Source organism: Mytilus galloprovincialis, chromosome 9 (genome assembly GCF_965363235.1).
Source record: "Mytilus galloprovincialis chromosome 9, xbMytGall1.hap1.1, whole genome shotgun sequence".
NCBI lineage: Eukaryota > Metazoa > Mollusca > Bivalvia > Mytilida > Mytilidae > Mytilus > Mytilus galloprovincialis.
In genome coordinates this window covers 1,425,241-1,446,057 of record NC_134846.1, presented here as the reverse complement: position 1 = coordinate 1,446,057, position 20,817 = coordinate 1,425,241, and the positions used below count along the sequence as shown (strand labels likewise).

General features: G+C 31.0%; 1 protein-coding gene across 1 annotated transcript; it reads right to left on the bottom strand.

Annotated features, from left to right (window-relative positions):
* Positions 1-1,770: 1,770 nt before the first annotated feature.
* Positions 1,771-20,802, bottom strand: LOC143044206 (ubiquitin carboxyl-terminal hydrolase 22-like). Its single transcript, XM_076216110.1, has 13 exons — positions 20,604-20,802; positions 18,762-18,894; positions 18,309-18,422; positions 17,787-17,888; positions 16,800-16,975; positions 16,344-16,539; positions 13,780-13,879; positions 12,188-12,288; positions 9,865-9,922; positions 9,248-9,374; positions 7,911-8,074; positions 6,598-6,747; positions 1,771-5,460 (listed from the first exon to the last, which is right to left on the bottom strand). The coding sequence occupies exons 1-13, from the start codon at positions 20,715-20,717 to the stop codon at positions 5,418-5,420; spliced, it is 1,578 nt and encodes a 525-aa protein (XP_076072225.1). The 5' UTR covers positions 20,718-20,802; the 3' UTR covers positions 1,771-5,417.
* Positions 20,803-20,817: the final 15 nt, after the last annotated feature.

Sequence of the window (20,817 nt, the reverse complement as noted above, 5' to 3'; positions counted from 1 at the left end):
GGTGAAAAAATACCGAACAATATAAATTGCTATCTTAGACTTGCATTACTGGTGGTAATTTTTACAACTTTTAAAAACCAATTTTAGAGGCATTTTTCAGTACAACCTGGAAAATTGGAAAACAATCTATTATGTTACAGAATGAATATTTATAGAAGTTTATTCTCTTAAAAACCATCTCATTGGCTATGTAAAACAAGCTTAACATTTTATCTAAACCTTTTCTTAATAACCCAAAATTTCTTTTGAAAATGGTAACAGGATAGACAAAATATTGTACCACCCATCAAAAAATGTTTCAAGATATTCTTGTATGACATCTTTAATATGTTGTTCTTAAAGTACTGTTTGTTTTGATTTCCTTATGTAAAGGGTTGTTTGAATAAGTAACTTTTAATAATTTTCTTAATTTTAAAATTCGACATTTTTTGAAAATGACCCATATAGCTTTTTTATGTAGATGGTGGTTTTAGTGACAATTTGTACCTTTCCTTTACATTATTCACCTAGTCTATATTTTAGCAAGTCCATTAAACACGTATTTCTAGGATTGATGATAGATTGACTTTGCACCAAAAGTGAGCTTACAGATACCAAAGTAATGTAAAAACTCCTTAGTCAAAAATAAACACCATGACTAAAAAATTAATAAAAAAAGACCAACAGATAAACAACCGTACACAAAACAACATAGAAAACAAAAGTCTGAGAAACATGAACCACCATCCAGTAACTGGGGTGATATCAGGTACTCTGTTAGGGTTTGCAGATCCTGTGTTTCTTGTTTATAACTTTTATGAATGTGACCATCACAGGATATGAAATAGGCATACGTGACACTTTTCAGCTCATGAGATCCTTTCAGAGAACCTGAGTTCACCCTACCTTCCTGCTCTTTTTGTCTGTTCAGTTGCTCAATCTATTCCTTTCTGTTGTTGTTTGCCTTTTTATTTTTTAGCTTTTGTTATCACTGGGCGTCTGACATCTGTTGTAATACGTTGACTTTTACAGATATCTTTTTTCTGAAACAAGTGGACCAATTAGAACCAAACTTGACCACAATGATCTCACCTGCCAAACATAACTACTATAAGTCTAAATTTCATTCTGGTCCTACACAAAAGGTAGATATGAGAGCACATAAAATGTATTTTTCCATATCATTTATATTTCAAAGGGGCATAACTCCTTTAGAAATAATTCATCAGCCCTGATTTTTCAAACTTATCTAAAAAAGACGCTGCTGCTCATAAAGACCTGAATATAAATAACATCAATCCTATAGGAAATGAAGGCTGTAAAGTGCAAACAATGCAGTATTCCTTATAATTCATAATTTCAAGGGGGTCTCATTGGGGGTTCTGATCCTGGATCCCGCTTATTGTTTTGTCAGATTTCATGTATCCTGCTTACACTATGTACGTAAGCAATTCTTATTTTTTTGTAATTTCCCGTGTCCCGCTACACTTCATTTCCCGTTTTCAAGGCACAATAATTTGACTTTCACATGTCATGCTTACAAAAAAATCAGCAATCCTACGTCACGCTTAGACCCCAATGAGACCCACTTCAAGGGTATCAATCCCTTAAAAATAGGTAAGCAATAATATTGAAACTTGTTTGAGACATTGACGATATTAACCTTCGATAAAAATATGGCAAGAAATGTACTTGTTAGAGCACTTACAAGACCTGACAGACAAATTGACACACTAACTGGGTTTACTAAACTTTGATCTTACTGGTATCATAATTAAAACAACAACTCAGTTATGTATACATAATGTATTTTGTCTACAATTGCAATATCACAAAAAGTACAAATTATTAGAAGTAAATAAATGTAAATGATATGGTACAATACTGAAATCTGAACACAACAGAAATATATCATCACAGTTAGCAGAAATATGGTACACCTACAAAAATAAAGTAATGTATTTACTCAGAATTCATTGAGTACCAATTTTTGGGAGTTTGGTATTTATTACCCTCAGATTTTAATTTGTACTTGATATCAAATTCATCCTTTAAAAAAAGTAATAAGAATAATTTTATTTTATTTAAGAATTGATTAACAAAATTCCTTAATCTCTACACCAATTAAGTACTGAACATTCAGTCAGATACATTTAGGCCAGTCGACTTTGATTTTACTTCTTTGAATTTTAGGAATAAAGATGGGAGAGTTTCGTGAATTGCTGGGATATGCCAATGGCATCATAAAATTCAAGGTTTTCAGATTTATAATCTGCTATTTAGCATTTGATCTAGACCTCATGACTAAAAAGGCAACAACTTAATTTCTAGTCAAATAATGAAACTAGAAAAATTTTGTCTGTCAAAAGCTGTAAAAATGTTTTTTAAAGTTTTTTTCTGCCCCCCAAATTTAAATCAATTCAAGAACGAGAAGAAATAATATTCAATCTGCAATAGCTTTACCCAGGACATTTCAGGCTTAAGAATTTCTTGTTCTTTGTAACTCTAATCAACTTTTATATGATATACATTCTAATATGATTGTAATAATTTGTTCAATCTATTATAATAATAAGTCTCAAATAAATATCAGAAATATATAATATCTTGATATCTACATAATAAACTTTCATACAATACATTCTTACTAAAATTAACATACAGAAAACTCATTTAGACAAAGATCTCTTTTTTTTTTTTTTTTGGTGTATAAACTTTTACAATATAAATAATGTGTTTCACTATAAATTTTCTTGTACCTATTGAGATTAATTTTGAAGAATTGTTGGGTCTTTTTTAATTCCAGGTGTTGGAACAAAACTTCTGAAGTAAAACTCTGGTAAATTTAAGCCTTCCCAAGGAAATAAATAGACAAAAAATACTATCAGAGTAAAATTCACTTTCATTCAATCATTCATCGTAATTTTTTGGCACAAGTAATATTCAAATAACATAAACTGGCCAGATTCTAAGAAGTTAAGAATTATTTTATTACTATTTTTTAATCTGTGGAAGAACCAGAGGTACTCTCCTTTCTGATTAATTCCTAATTAAAAAGTTATGTTAAATTTCTAAATTTATTTACATCTTTGGCAAACATTTTAGGCAACATTCTAATGAAAATGACAAAATTCTTGTAAAATTAAGGACTTGCAAGGAAAATAGTAATTTTGATTGTAGTCTTTTCATTTTTTAACCCCTCAAATAAATGAAAAAGTTAACATAGAAAAGTTAGGATATTTGTGATCCCCTAAAGAAATTTGAAGAGTTCAAATATTTGATGTCAAGTGACCGCAAATACTCAAATACTAGTCAACAATTGAGCTTAAAGCTTAAATAGAACTTAAAATCATAAGACTTTTTTCTGTCAATGCCAGGCTATATATACAAGACAAATAAATCTAAATAAATACCCACAAAAATCATTCCTAGCATGCATGTCTTGTATAAAACATTCTGGAATGATTATCAAGCAGTCTAATTTGTTTACAAATATCTGAGCAAACTTCAGAATAAAAAGTCATTACACAAATGGAAAATATTATCACAAATATACTTATCTTTATAAAATACAAAATACAATAAATATTATATTAATACACCCAATTATTCACTGGAAAAATATTTTTCAATCAATTAATACAGTGAAAACCTATTTAAACCAAAAAGTCCTAATTTAAGAGATAGAGAAATGACTTTTTTCTTCACATTTTGAATTCCCTGCTGATGAAAATTCTAAATTTACTTTTTAAGTATTTTGATTATGATTGATTGAATCTTGGTGTTTAACACCACTTCCCATACTCTCAGCTATTCAATAGCAGCCTGTTTTTTATTGATGGAGAGAGCTTTGGTATCTAGAGGTAACCATCAACATTCTAGGCAAATAGTCAAACACATCTTGCCACAAGCAGGATTTGAACTAAAAAGCTCAGTGTAAACTGGCTATTGATCACTAGGGATGAAATTGTAAGATCACTATGCCTTTCTAACCAGCTAACAGTACTTTATTTTATTTCAAAAGAAAGATCTATGTTTCACATATTTTAGACAATTTCTATTCTTGTTATTTTTCTACTCACAAAAAGTCAAGCAAAATAGTTGTGAAAAAATTGGTTAACATTATTTTAAAAATTATTTTTCAGTGACCCAGCTTTTTTTTTTCAGGTTTCACTGTATATTTTGAGGAATCAGATATTTAGTTTCTTTTAAGTAAAAAACATCAGTCATTCATAGTATGAGTCAATGAGAGAAGAAATGGATGCTCACTTTGTGCCATTACATTGTTTTATTTCAGATGTATCTTTATCCTGTTAAACTTATTATTCTCCAAATTAATACAACTAATATTTTTTTCCCCAAGTATTAGGATTGGAATAGCACACTTAATTTTCACATATTTTACATCTTTTTTCACCAAGTATTAGGATTGTAATGGCACACTTAATTTTCACATATTTTACATCTTTTTTCGCCAAGTATTAGGATTGGAATAGCACACTTAATTTTTACATATTTTACATCTTTTTTCCCCAAGTATTAGGATTGGAATAGCACACTTAATTTTCACATATTTAAATATCCTATGATGAGAATGTGTACAGTTTGTTGTACGATTGATTGATAAGGAAGCCATTTAACTGCAGATATTTAACAATCTCTAAAGAAACTACATTTACAAATAATATCATGCTAATTAAAGAGGTAGACCTAGGTTAAGGGAAATAACTCTTAAAATCATCAGTACGTTTGTGTCAGCCATTTTCATAAATATGTTCTAAGCTTCTTGGATACATAGATTATTTCCAATCTGTTTCAGGTATAAAATGCTTAAAATTCATTGACGAAACTTGACTTTTACAAACGCATAACTGATTTAAAGAGTTATCTCCCTGAACCAAGGTTTACCCCCTTTTAAGTACCAGTCTTTCTTAGAATCAGTTGTAACAAAAATTTGGGGTGTATTTTCAAAATTATTTATAAAAGTAAAACAAATCAAATCACTGAGTAAACACAGACCTTTGAAAAGTTATTTTCTTGAAAATCCTCATTAACTTTTAATAACTATTTTTGAAAAAAAAAATCCTATTCCTTAATATTGCAATTTCAATAAAAAAGTATATATCTTTTAGAAAGTATTTAACCTTTAAATAAAAATAATTATTAATCTTTCATTGAAATGCATTTCATCCAATACATCTCTTTTAACTTTAGAATGACATGGAATGACAAGACTTCATATTTTAGACCCATTTTATCAGAAATCAAAAGCAAGTGAACTTCTATATTTTTTCAAAAAGCCTGATTTTGAGAACTACTGGCACTTCTATATAAATCAAGTATAAATGACTATGAAAGACAAATTTTCCAGCACTATTACAACACGGCGGCAGTATAATGAGACAGTATTATGCACCAAGTACTAATCTTCTCTGACGTCAATGGTACTCAAGTATCTGCTTGTGGTAAAATAACAAATACCTACAATGTAAAATATGTAATCATTTTAAAATGACTATTATAGCATATACTATGTCTGCTTGTGGTAAAATAATAAAAACCTACAATATAAAACATGTACTCATTTATAGCTATTATAGCATGTTCTCGGTCTACCAGATAAATTATTTAATCATAACTATAGTATATACTCAGTCTGCAAGATAAATAATGTACTCATTTTTAACTATCCGAGTTTATACTCAGACATATTCCCTTGTTTAGTAAATGCATTGCTAGATGTTTTATAAAGAAAAAAAGTCCATGTCACTAAAATGTAAAGTGGCAAATAATGTATTTTTATTTTTATTTCATGTGTGAGCTTTTGATTGAATTTTAAACAATTTGAAAAATCTAATTAGTACGTACCCTTCACTATTAAGCACCTCCTGTGGGGAAGCAATCTAATTAGTACGTACCCTTCACTATTAAGCACCTCCTGTGGGGAAGCAATCTAATTAGTACGTACCCTTCACTATTAAGCACCTCCTGTGGGGAAGCGATCTAATTAGTACGTACCCTTCACTATTAAGCACCTCCTGTGGGGAAGCAATCTAATTAGTACGTACCCTTCACTATTAAGCACCTCCTGTGGGGAAGCAATCTAATTAGTACGTACCCTTCACTATTAAGCACCTCCTGTGGGGAAGCGATCTAATTAGTACGTACCCTTCACTATTAAGCACCTCCTGTGGGGAAGCGATCTAATTAGTACGTACCCTTCACTATTAAGCACCTCCTGTGGGGAAGCAATCTAATTAGTACGTACCCTTCACTATTAAGCACCTCCTCTGGGGAAGCAATCTAATTAGTACGTACCCTTCACTATTAAGCACCTCCTGTGGGGAAGCAATCTAATTAGTACGTACCCTTCACTATTAAGCACCTCCTGTGGGGAAGCAATCTAATTAGTACGTACCCTTCACTATTAAGCACCTCCTGTGGGGAAGCAATCTAATTAGTACGTACCCTTCACTATTAAGCACCTCCTGTGGGGAAGCGATCTAATTAGTACGTACCCTTCACTATTAAGCACCTTCTGTGGGTAAGCAATCTAATTAGTACGTACCCTTCACTATTAAGCACCTCCTCTGGGGAAGCAATCTAATTAGTACGTACCCTTCACTATTAAGCACCTCCTGTGGGGAAGCACGACTGATCAGATGGTCATCACATTTAAACCACTGGTCCTTGTGTTGACGTATATAACATGTGTAGTGACCACATTCTATAGTACCCATATGATTTACCACAGCAAATAAGGAATACCTACAAACAAATCCAGAGAACTAAACCTTTAGCTATTAAACAAATGGTATGGACGAAGACATATAAAAATGCCATGCCTTCACAAAACTTGCAACATAAAAATAGGACTGACAACTCGAATTTCAGTTAAGCAGATGCTTACTCACCATTGATAAAAAGTTGTTTAAAAAACATTTTGGATACTTACTGGTTAACAAATATATTTTTATGCAATCTTGGCTCTAGAAACTTATTTGTATATAAAAAAAAATTGTTACTATCATGAGTGGAGAAATATTAAATGAGCTGCGTCGGATAGAAATGGATCTTATGCAAATGAATATCAAATGTCTTGTAGCCTATCTTGGTTTAAAAAAATCTCTATGGAAATATAAAAAAGAAGGTGTGGTATGATTGCCAATGAGACAACTATCCACAAAAGAGCAAAATAAAACAGACATTAACAACTATAGGTCACCGTATAAAGTCTGTAAATGTTTGAAAATAGAGCTGTTATAAGAACACGACAAAACATACCAAAAATTCACTTCATCTTGTAATTTCGTATTTGAAGGTTCCAAAAAATAATCAGTCTTACAAATGTACATGTATACATGCACTTGCATAAAGTCGATTTCTGTAGGATGCAGCTCAAATGACATTTGATACAATGGTGAAATCCAAAGTCTGGCTAATTTGTAGGCAAACTTCCATTATTGTCATGTGATCTGTAAAAAATTGTATCCTTCAGTGCTACAAAATCAAATCCTTCAGGCAAAATCTCTTTGTCATGCTATAAAAAAAGCAAAACTAGTGACTGGCAACTTAACATCATCAACAAATTTGGTCAATTAAAAGATAAGATGAGTATTGCATGGCTTAGTCAAAGGAACATTACTCTGCCCAAAATCACCCGACCAGAAAAAAATCGAACTTGATCTGTTACTTGTCATGATTAAACAATACACATTATATCAAATCAATATCTTCAGACATGAAGAAAAAAGTGTGGAAAACTGATTAGCCAGACTGACTATGGGACAGACGGATAAACAGACTGACAGAATGCAAACTTAAATTCCCCTATGACTTTGTTATAAAGTAAAGTTGGTATTTAAATTAATCAAAGTACAAATTTAAATGTGTTTACTATTTCATATTCAAACACTTATATAACTACTTACTTGTTATCACATGAAAGACTTTTGGCAGATTCTTGGACGATTTGATTAATGTAACCATTTTTATTGTCACGAGATGAAGACATAAATGGAGTCATGTCAAGTTCGTCTGGGAATGATACAAATGTTGATATCTTTTTATGATACCCTGTTGAGTGTTCAAACCTCTGTAATAAAAAGAAATAAAAATTTAAGGTAGTACCTAACACTACAGGGAGATAACTCTGTAAAGTCAGCTTAACGTTAAAATTACGTTGTGTTATAAAGGGAATATTAAGCTTCTCAATGATCAAAATTGGTGTTTGTCAAACTGCTATATAACCAGTGTAATTTTTCTGACAAAACGGTTGGTTCAAAATTTTTGAAATTTTTATATTTTTGTTAAAGGGTCAAAGTAAATACTTCGACAAAATTTTATGAAAATTAAACGAGCAAAACTAATTTTGGTGAAAGTGTTGGGTACCACCTTAATAAAACAAATCCTTGTGTATAACCAATGTTTTTCTTTAGTCTTTACCTTTTTTTTTTCTTTAGCCTTTAATATCACCAGACAGTTTCAAATAAAAAGATCAGTTTTCTATCTTTTACTTGTCCTCTCATTTTTAATCTTATATCAGTTTAAAGAATAAAGACAATTTTTATATTTGAAGAAAGAAAACTTGATATTTCAGGCACTTTAATGTGGTATTTATATCTGTCACAACAACCATCTTGCACATCAGTTACTAGAGACAAATCAACACAAGAAGTTCCGAAAAATCTATCAAAAAATTTCATCAGTGTTCACAACTTTCAACTCATCATTGTCAAGCTACTGACCAAATATAAAGTCATACATTTAAAGAGGTTCTTAAAGAAAGTGTGAAGAAAATAATCTATTGCACAAAAAAACCAAATGACAATATAGCTCTCATTCTGAGAAAGAGTGAGGGTATAAAATCAAATGGCAATATAGCTCTCACTCTAGAAAGAGTGAGGGTATAAAAACAAATGGCAATATAGCTCTCACTCTGAGAAAGAGTGAGGGTATAAAATCAAATGGTCAATTTTACAATATTTTCAACATGTAGAAAGCCTGGAGTTGAAGTCATAATACTTTGCTCAATGCTCGGAGCACAAAAATCTTGCTCGAAACATGAATTCCAGCATTTTGATTGGTCGATTTTGGAGTATGAGTACAAAAAACTGACTTGAAAGTTTTATGACTTCAAGGCCTGATGTTTGAAAAAGCATGTAAATGGAGATTGGATCGTTTTTGAACGGACATTAAAAATCGTCAAATAATAATTTTCACAGCATTAATACGACCTTAGTGCTGATGATACTAAAGTAGTTTTTACCTTTAGATGAAAACATGCCACTACCGGTTGTTTTTTCATTGTCAGTTGCTTTGTTGATTCCTGATAACTTTGACATGTACTACACTTTATTTTGGCTGAACTCCCTAAATGTTCAGGTTTGGTAAATCTAAAATATACATTTATACAATTATAGTTTTTTACAAAAAATTATATCATATCCACCAGTTTAAACTTTGAACGAATAAATATATTGGATTACATTACGCAGGAAAATGCATGAAAATTAAACACTTGGGACAATGACCCAATATTTCTATGTCCCAAGCTCTATGTAGCTGCAGTGGTCAAGGTTAATTTTGTTTAATTTTATTTGCCGGTGTCTTAAAAGTCTACTTTAGACTTTTGAATTTCTTGTACATGTATTACAGGTAAAATTTTTAGACTGCTATAAACTGTCTCATTGTAGTTTCAAGCTTATCATATTTGGGCTAAAACTATTAAGTAGCAACCTTCTCAGGTTAAGTCAACCCTTGACAGTTTAAGTGTTTTGTCTAAATCTTCTTGCTTTTGACAAATTCTGAAAAAATAATATGTATTTCTTCACATGTATATATTTTTCTTTATTTTATATTTTGTGCCCCATCACACAAACATACCTTTTTAAGCAGTCAAGTAGTGAGGTAGGTTCGTATGTTCCTGGACTATTAGAATAACCTATTAAAAGACAAACATCACATGATAATCATTAAATATCATAAACAATTGCCATAATACAAGTTTGACATTATTATAACAGACCTCACGGTCATAAAGCATGATTTTTGTACTCAGACTTGAAAATCAACCAATCAAATTGCTGGATTTCATGTTTCGAGCATGATTTTTGTGTTCCGAGCACTGAGCAAAGTTTTATGCCTTCAAGGCCAGATCTATCTATAAACGTTTTCTGCAAAACATAATTTGAATCCTATATCTCTTGGATTCAAAAAGATCAAAATATTGACTGACTTAAATCAGAATATTATATTAAAGTCAAGGTTAAATGATATTTGTCTTAATGTCATGTATGTCTTATGAAATGACACAAATTTTAAAGGGGCATAAAAGTCATCGCTTAGTCTGATATGTATCATTTGACCTTGACCCAAAACTTCAACGATTGTCATGGTTCAGGTCTGTCATATTTGTTTTTTTGTACATGGTATTGTTGATATAAATTAGGCTGTAAGTTTTCATGTTTTAATTACTTTACATTTTTCATCTCAGAACCTTATATATCCAACTATACTGTATTGGTTTTTCTCATTGTTGCAGGCAATATTGTGACATATTATTGCTTACAATCACATAACTTGAACTCTAATGGATAGTTTTTTTCATTCCATTGGCAATCAAACCTCATCTTATTTTAATTCACACAGAAACAAGAATTTGTCCACAGAACATCAGGGTTCAAGCTAGGATTTTGAGAGCTTTAGTCACTTTTGTACGCTATCAAAATCTAACTTTTTTGTGTAACAGAAAGGGACCAAGGATGTATATTACTAGCTACATCTTTGACTGTCACTTTGTCAGATTTTTAAGGACTTGGGCATGATTGGCAGTTATTGTATGATTTGACTGTATTGGCCCTTATTATGAATCATTCTGATGTGGGATCAGGAAATTTAGTTCACAATTTCTCTTCAGTTTGTTAAAAGGGACATTCCTGTTCAACAATTTTTTTTTAAACAAGGAATCACAACAGAACATGCAGCAATTAACTTGCATCGATTGTCTCACTGCATCATCATTATCTTTATAAAACATCAAAATCGATATTTGGAAATCATTTCTATTAAGTTGGAACTATATAAAATCCTTTTTGGAACAATTATAATGACCATCAGGAGGTTGTACAAATGAAGAATAGATCACGTTTACTACTTTCGGTTTTAAAATGAAACGAAAATGGGAAGTGACACCAGGATAATAAATCTAATGGAGTCCGGATTCATCAGGAAATTATAATTTTTTATATAAATTCCTTTAATAGAGATATATATATTTGTCTCTCTTGTTTAATTCATACTAAAAGATTTCGTATTTTATGTTTTAGTGTCTATAAAAAGTCATAAGAATACTTTCACGCATGCATAGCACAGTACAGGAAGCACCTGTTTGTCTCGTGAAAACATTTCTGAACGTTTTGAATAAAGTTTTATATTTTAAATGGAAATTGTCGAAAGATTTTGATGAAAATTTATATTAAGTATGACAAAAATGCATTCGAATGACAAATCTATGACAAACGAACTTCAAATTGTGATCATTTGAGAAATATTGAAATTCAAAAGCGAATTCTTAGAGGTTAAATGACGAAACTATACTCCTGGTTGTTGAAATGCTGACTGACCAATCTTAAATAATTACGATGGTCAATTATGAGGTTTAATTAACGGATTAGAGGCTCATCCGAGGGTGATGAGCAGATTAGTTGTATTCACAACTTGTAACACCTGTAGCAAATGTTAATTACCTGGGGGTCATAAACTTGTCAAAAACACAAAGACATGTAGATATATAGTATTTTAATGCCAAAATATTTTGACATTTTCAAAATTTAAGTGACGAAATTGATTTGAAATACTTTCATCAATGCGAAAACCGTTTCGTAAATTACGAAAGTGATGAGCGCTAGCAAAATCACTGGAACAGGGTTGGTTGCCTCACTCACATTATCCTTTTCTATAATCAGTGGACAGTGAAATTGGGTCAAAACTTTAATTTGGAATTAAAATAAGAAAGATCATATCATAGGGAACATGTGTAGAAAGTTTCAAGTTGATTGGACTTCAACTTCATCAAAAACTACCTTGACCAAAATTTTTAACCTGAAGCGGGACAGATGGATGACTGAAAAACGTTATGCCCCACATAAAAAATATTCTGGTGAGAACTTTTTGTATGATTTCAAGTGTTACCCTGTAAATAAATTACCTGAGCTAGGAGAGGAATTAGTTGTGCCATTGGATTGTGGAGGTCCTGGGCCTAGATCTAGAGATATATCCCATATAGGATCTATTGTTGTTGATACATTCCTGAAATAAAGAAATAGATTAGTCAACACCGAAGATAATAATTACATTGGTTATATATTATAAAGAAATAGATTAGTCAACACTGAAGATAATAATTACATTGGTTATATATTATAAAGAAATAGATTAGTCAACACAGAAGATAATAATTACATTGGTTATATATTATAAAGAAATAGAATAGTCAACACTGAAGATAATAATTACATTGGTTATATATTATAAAGAAATAGAATAGTCAACACAGAAGATAATAATTACATTGGTTATATATTATTATAAGTTATGCATGACATTTTAAAGAAGAATTTCTGTTTTAAACTGGAAAACAAGACTGGTACAATTTTGTTGTTAAAGATGTTAAACTCTTGTGAGAAGTGGCATGTTACTTTTCATGAATAGAACATCATTATAAAATTTTACCTCATTTAATTGTATTGACCTTTTTCTTATGTATCATAACTAAAATGTCATTCTTTTTTTAATCAGTGAGTTTCTGTCTCATTGGCATATACCCAACTCTTCCTTTTATTCACACAGTTGCATAGCAGTAACTTATGTTGGTTAAGGAACTAGAAAGTCTGTACAATCTAACTAATGATTATTAATTTATATGGATAAATGTTTAAAGTGACTTATAGGTCCAAAGGGCCGGGTGTTGATACATGTAATTACAACTGCTTATTGAAATATTGTATATTGTCATCAAACACATGTCACTATACTTGTATTTTTTGTCCAACTGATGAGTTAAGCCTTTTTTAACTGATTTTTATAGTTCGTTCTTATGTTGTACTGTTATACTACTGTCCCAGGTTAGGGGGAGGGTTGGGATCCCGCTAACATGTTTAACCCCGCCACATTATTTATGTATGTGCCTGTCCCAAGTCAGGAGCCTGTAATTCAGTGGTTGTCGTTTGTTTATGTGTTACATATTTGTTTTTCGTTCATTTTTTTACATAAATAAGGTCGTTAGTTTATTCGTTTGAATTATTTTATATTGTCTTATCGGGGTCTTTTAAGCTGACTATGCGGTATGGGCTTTGCTCATTGTTGAAGGCAGTACGGTGACCTATAGTTGTTAATGTCTGTGTCATTTTGGTCTTTTGTGGATAGTTGTCTTATTGGCAATCATACCACATCTTCTTTTTTATACTATAATAAACAATTTGGTATTGGTACTGTAATGCTTTCCAATATCAATTCAATATAATCCTAGCCATAGTAGTCATAAATATACCAAATACATTGCATGCAGATTTTGTAGGTGGAAAACTGTGTATCTATTATTATTTGTTGGATACCAATTTTCGTGGTTTTTGTTGGTACAGGTAAATGTTCAACGAATAAAAAAAATTGTATCAGGTTGTATAGAGACTTTGAAAAAACCATGAAATTAAATATCCACGAAAAGCTGAGTTTTCTGCACTCCACGATAATAAATAAAACTTCAGTAATAAAATTGTTCGAAGTTAATCATCATTGACTTACTTGCACTGCTGACATGTAACATCTGATTGAAGTCCACCAGTGAATATCTGATCAATTATACAGTTACAGTGTACAATTGGGTTGTTGGTCCCATTAGAACCTAGAATAAATAAATCAAGTTTTCATAATTATTTATTAGGCCACACCAATTTAATTTCTTGTTCTACGGATTTTTGGACTCCAAAATTTGGGGCGAGAGAGCGATTTGAAAATTTTAATAAAAAAATATTTAATTTGCAAATTTTTGAGGCGAAGCTTGAAAAGTAAAGGCGAGCGATTATAATTTTTTTATGTAAACATAAAATAGTAGGTTTTGACAATATTAAAACTTGATTTATCAATGTTTATCACTTGTACTTTGACATTTCTTTAATTTCTGAAGTATTTTTTCCCTGTTCACCAAGAAATAATTAAATCTGGTCTATGTACAAATGATGTTTGTGTGACTGACAATGAGACAATTCTCCATCCAAGTCATAATCAGTTTGGGGACAACCCCTTTATGTTATAAATATCCCTTTTACATGTTTTATGAGGGATCAATATAAGTTATAATATATTTGTTTGTACAAAAGGGCTAATATTTTCTCAAAGAACTATATATCTATCTAGTATTAAATGGTCAAAACATGTCCAAGAATTTTGCATCATTTCTGGACTTTAACCATGTTAAATTAACACATTTACTTTAACAGTTTAATATTATTCAAAATAAGTGGACCCCTCTTTCAGAAAAAAGTTGTTTAAAATATGATGTAACTCTCCTCTTTTTGAGTACAAAATTCTAAGTTTTCAAATGTTTTGTATAGAAGAACTATAGTACAAATCCTTGGTATTTCTATTTTCTTTTCTACATCAGTAAAATGACCCCTTGTCTGAGGGAGGGTTGTTCTCAATCTGATAATAACAAACACAGGTCAAAGTACGGCCTTTTACACAGGGCTTTGATACAGACCAAACAGCAAGCTATAAAGGACCCCAAAATTATTAGCGTACACAATTCGAACAGGAAAACAAACGATCTAATTTATATATCCAAACGGGAAAATACCAATGAACAACATCAACAAACGATAACTGCCGAACGACAGGCCCCTGAATCAATCAGGACAGGTGCATAAACATGCAGCGGCTATGAATAGTTTTGTTTCGCCAGCATACAATATAATTGTAGTTGAAGGCAAATCCTTCAGAAGTTCTGGTACTTTATTCTAACAACGAACATTTTGTGATAGGGAATATAAGAAAGGGGGACAGAAACCAATTTTTTGTTCTTTACAGGTATTTCCGCTGTTATAAATTTATTTCGGAGCACTCCCTCTTTGGATAAATAGGTTTCATGCTAAAAAAAATATTCTCACAGATATTTACACAGTGTGGTGGGGTGCTTTTATGTTTAAAATCGTTATATACAGGTTAGACTGTGATTTTAAAAACAAATGTTGATATCTTTTTATAATATTTACAAAAAAAAACAGTGTGGGAAATGGACATGATTACATTTCCGGATGCGGGAAAGGGGAATTTAAAAAAAAATAAAAAAATCTGTTTTGAAAAAAATAGGTGCGGGCGGATCCGTCGAACAAGGAATCAAATTGGTGTGGCCTTATACTTATTAAATACAGGACTGAAATGAAAGTCCAAAGTTCAAAATTAGTTATAAATATTTGTTAACTGTTGCCAATTTACAGAGCATCTGTGGTTTATTTTATCAATCATTACATTAATCTCTGCTGTCATCAATTTTAATCAATACTTGTATTATTGTGACATTTGTAGCACCAGAGCACCTCAGATCACCACCAGTTTTTGGTTGAATTTGTGTTGCTTTATCTTTCTATGTTGTGTCTTGTATGCATTAACTTGTCTGTCTTTTTCATTTTTAGACATGTCGTTGTCAGTTTATATTCGATCTATGAGTTTGACTGTCCCTTTGGTATCTTTCTTCCCTATATATCTCATGAGCCCAACTTTTCTGGCTCATGAAGATGTAATGTCCAATATTTCTTAATAGTATTCACTGTGCAGCAGTGCTCTATAAAGTTTAAAGTCCAAATTAACATGCACAAAAACAAAACACTCTTCAAACACATACACATTTTGAACATTTTATTCCTTTTGGTTGTTTAAATTGAAGAATTAATTTCAAATGTATCAGTATATTCTATTTATAGTAAAGGCATCTATGTCGGTTGTAAGGCAACAGTGTTCATAATACACTGTGCGTGAATAACCCAACATTGATCTGAAATTTACTTTCAATAATGAATTTCCCAGAAGACATTTAGGGCTTTTCCAATAAAATGAATTTAGGAGGATAGGAAGGGTCTTTCAAAATATCCTACATCCAAGAACATTTTTAGATAATTTGGCATAATGCTAAAAGACCCAGCTGACAAAATATCCATGCACCACATTCAATAATTAAACTTCCCATCCTACCCTGCCACATACATTTTAATGGAATAGCCCTTATAAAAGATTTGAAACTTACACCTGATTTCTATAGAAATTGAATCCAATTTAATCAGTGGAAGGCATGACAGAAATACCATGACACCTACCTTGAATACTTGGTCGACTATGAGACAACAATAGATTAGCGGAGTAACCTTTACAATGTCTGTGTAACACATCAAGTGCTGCAATCAGGAATTCATGAGCATCCTGCTGCTCATATCCTGCCAAGTGACGAGCATTGGTCCACACCAGGTGTAAAAGACGAAATGGAATATGTGGAGCCCTGGCTCCAGAGTAAAACTGAGAATGTAAAAAAAAACATAATTTTTTTATATTGAATTATTCAAATTGAAATTATGAAAAAAAAAGTTAAATCACATCTTCAAAGGTCTCACAAAATACATTTGTTTGGAATTGTTCCTTCATAAATATCTTCAATTACAAGCATTTTTTGAGACATGGTTACTTAAATTGTGTTAAAATACTACTTTGTTAAAATCAGAATTTTACTTAAGTAAAAAGTGTTAAAAAAATAAGCATTTTAAGGTAACATCACTTACTTCTTGAAAAAGTCTGGACATTTCACAAACAAGGCACTGCCGAGCTTCGTCGTCTTTCATTTCACAAACATGCTTATCAGCTAAAAAATAGTCTCTCAAAACGGGTGTGTGAATCAATGCCTGTACAATGCAGTTCATAAAACAAGTGTTTCCCAAATTAATCAATCCTCGCAGACCTGAAACAGATAACAAACAGATTGCTTTGGTGTAACATCATTTATTTAAAAAGTAATAAAAAAATTGTAAATGCAATTCCTATTTTGTAAATAAATAGTGTTTTGCATGGTAACCCTTTTTATTTGTCTTTCTAATAAAGTCTCATCTTTGTATTTTTTCAAGTTCAAATATGTGTTTAATTCCATACTTTTAATTACACTATTGCCTTATATTTGATTGACTGATAATTATTGTTTACTTAATATTAAGATGCATCCTAAATTTTTAATAATACAAGCGGTCGTATATTCTGGACTTAAAACCCTTTCCTCCATAATGACGCTTTTTGACGCCACCCCCTTTACTCCATAATGACGCCTTTTGACGCCTGTGTAGTACCTCAGTTGAAACGATTTGACTACAAAGTATCTGCAGTAGACTTAATAAAATTTGTATCCAAAATGAAAAGGAATATCATAGGAATATCAGACTTAGATTTATTTGTTGAAATAGTTGTTTTTCGAAATGCATTAATACTTTAAAGCATATTTTCAGCATTTTATTGAAAAATCATATGCAAATCAAGTATGCAAAAAAAATTCAATGGAGGAAAGGGATACAGATAAATTATATTTTTGACCTGTTGAATCAAACCTGAAACAGACATTTAACTTGGGTTGCCATTCTAACATAATTCAGTTAAAAAAATATGTTTTGCTATCTTTTTGACCTGACCTTTTGCCTTAAATATTTTTTGGATGCCCTGGATGGATGGGTACCATATATTCATTATGCTGTTGATTTGAATTTGTTAATTTTTCAGTAATGTACCTATTGTTGATGTAGTTTCTACTTTCCTTCTTTTAGGATTCTGTAATAGAATTTCCTTCTCAATATCAGTAGGTTCCCATCGTATAAACTGTTGTTTTAATCCTGAAATAAATAAAAGTGATAAAATTGGTGAATCAGCTGTACCCTTGCAAAAATATGCAAGTGTTGCAGTTTACACTTACAAACTTCATAAATCTGATCACTCAAAGGAACTCTTAACCCAACAAAAATGTTTTTGTTAAGAATATCAGGATTCAGACTTCTATTACATTTGTACTTAATTTCAAAATATTTTTAAATGTATTACTATTACTGAAAGTTTAAACAGTTTTTTGTTAATTTTTTAAGTGTTGTCTATTAAACTGACCCACTGGTTTGAAAAAAAGATTATTGTCTAAAAAACAGATAATGTAAAGATTTTGCAAGCAATAAAATCAAATGTTGGAGATCGTTCATGAAGAAAACTATGAACCAGATGAATATAGAAAACTACATTGATGATGTATATCTGACTCTCTGTACCTTGAGCCTTTGCAGATTTTTGATGTTGTGAGGTAGAAATTGTTTCTAATTCTGGATCGTACATGTAATCATTACAGGCAAAACAGAATACTGTTCCATAACTTAAATCCATAGCTGAAAAAAAAAGTTGTTATTTTATAATCACAGATATATTATACTCTTTATATAAATCTCTCCTTAAATTGATTAACAACAGAATCACAATCACATTATTCTTTCACGATTCAGATTAAAAAACTTGGGTTTATGTGTTGACAGTTACATGTTAGTGTTAATATGTCAACCTGTTATGTATGTGTTTCTAGTGGTCCATTTTCGTTTAAACTACACCTCTTTTTTTATTTACAGGTAAATTGTTCAATTGCTTTTAAAGAGACTTTTAAACTTGCCTAAAACATGTAAAATAATACTTGTAAGAACTAATCTTTTACCATTTATGCACAATGTATTTACCCAGATGGTGGCCCTTCCTTTCAGCATGTCCATGAATATGCCTGTCATTATAGCATCCAAAATAAACACAGTGTAAGCAGGCATGAAGCCTGAGTGCATATTTCTGACATGTATGACATCTATTGGAAGCAGCCTAAAATTATAAAAAAAATAATCACACTTTGGGATACCCCTGAAACAAATCTAAGCATTACATAATGCTGATATTCTAATATTTAAAATATAGTCATGATAGTGAGAAAATAAAAATAATGTGTAAAACATGAGGGTCAGGTTCTCAATTATATCAGCGTTTTTATGAGGAAATATTTATATGAATAATGAATGAAGTACTAAACTTTTACTGTATTCCATTTTTGTAATTGCTATTTGGCATGGCTTAGTATTTATTAATCCCGGCCATTGTGTTTTTGTTTTATTATATGGTCATTTTTTTGTATTCTGTGCTTTGTCTTATGACATTTTTTTGTTTTTGTTGACGTATATTGTTTGTTTGATTGTGATAAAGATGAGTAATACAATACAATTTTTACTGTTGTACACCTATTCTTGACTTCTATACCTATCATTATTAATCATGTTAATAATGTCTGTGTTTTGTTTACACATTGTTGTCAAGATACATACATAATGGATTTTTTTTTTGACTGTCAAACAAGTGAGGGGTTTATATTAGCTAGCTAAAAAAAACACACTTAATACACCATTTTCAACACAAGGAAATGCCTGTACCAAGTCAGGAATTAGACAGTTGATTTTGTTTGACTTGTTAGAGCTTTTGATTTTGCGATTTGATGATGGGGGTTTCTGAATTTTCCTAGTAGAAGTTCAATATTTTTATTATTTTACTTTTTATAAAAATACAATTAACAATAGCAGGCTGATTATTTGGAGCTTTGTTATAGCAACTGTGAGCATTTTCTTTTATTCTATAATTTTGTTTTCTGTTTTGTTTGTGTCTGTGTTATTGTTAACATTTCTATTAATATATACACTGATCTCAAGATGTTTTTTTTATCAATGAGTTGTAACACTGTAGTCACTGTTTGACCTAGAGTCAATCTGTGTAATTCACCGTATTGTGAAAGTGATTCTTACAGTGATGCCAACAAGAAAGCATCAAGATAGGAAATATTCATGGAAAGTTACAGTGTCTGAAATCGAAAGTGGTCTATTTTACTTTTGGAGCATAGCGTTCTATTCATTTACTAATTTTTGTCATATAATGTTATTTAACCGTATTAATGCCCTTTAACTTCAGTCGTCAAACAGTCATTTTCGGCTACCGTAGCAACAAATTGATTTACATTTTACCATGATTCATCAAATTATCCTGATCGTGATACTTCAAATTTTTCTGATTCGTCCAGGTTTGTAATAATTATCTTTACCGCTATTTTTGGAAAACAATTATCTTGATTCGTCAAAATCAGTTGATTTTTGTCGACTAAAAGAAAGTGTACAATTTATCATCATGTTCCAAAATTTACGGTTAACATCATTTAACAGAAATTTTTGCCATTATTCTTCATGAAGGTACCCCCATTATAACCCTCATATTTTAACATTTTGCAGAAACTTATCAATATGTTTTGGAGAAATCAAAAATATTGTTTAACACTAACTAGCTTAGAAAAAAATTAAATAAACAACAGAAATGAAAGACCCCATCCATCCATTTAACATTTTCAGAAGAATAGCCTTTATTGTATAAAACCATATTATTCCTTTTTATGAAAGATGATTCGATTCAGTTGTTGTAGGTATGGGGAGATTTTTTTGCAGGATATAATTTATAAATGATCTCATTTCAGTCGATGGGGGATATAATTTTTTAGTCACCTTTCGTCGCCTGGCTTCAGCCGACGGGCAAGCTACGAAATATGCATGGATTAATCGATATGCATTTGTTCCATGAATTGATTTATAGTCATTTAAATGTTCACAAATCGACATAGTCGACCAACACCTATTTCATTTTCATTTGTTTCCTTGCACAAAACAACAAAGATTGGTGCGCAGTCTTCCTTGTTTTAGTAATCATTTGCGCATACCG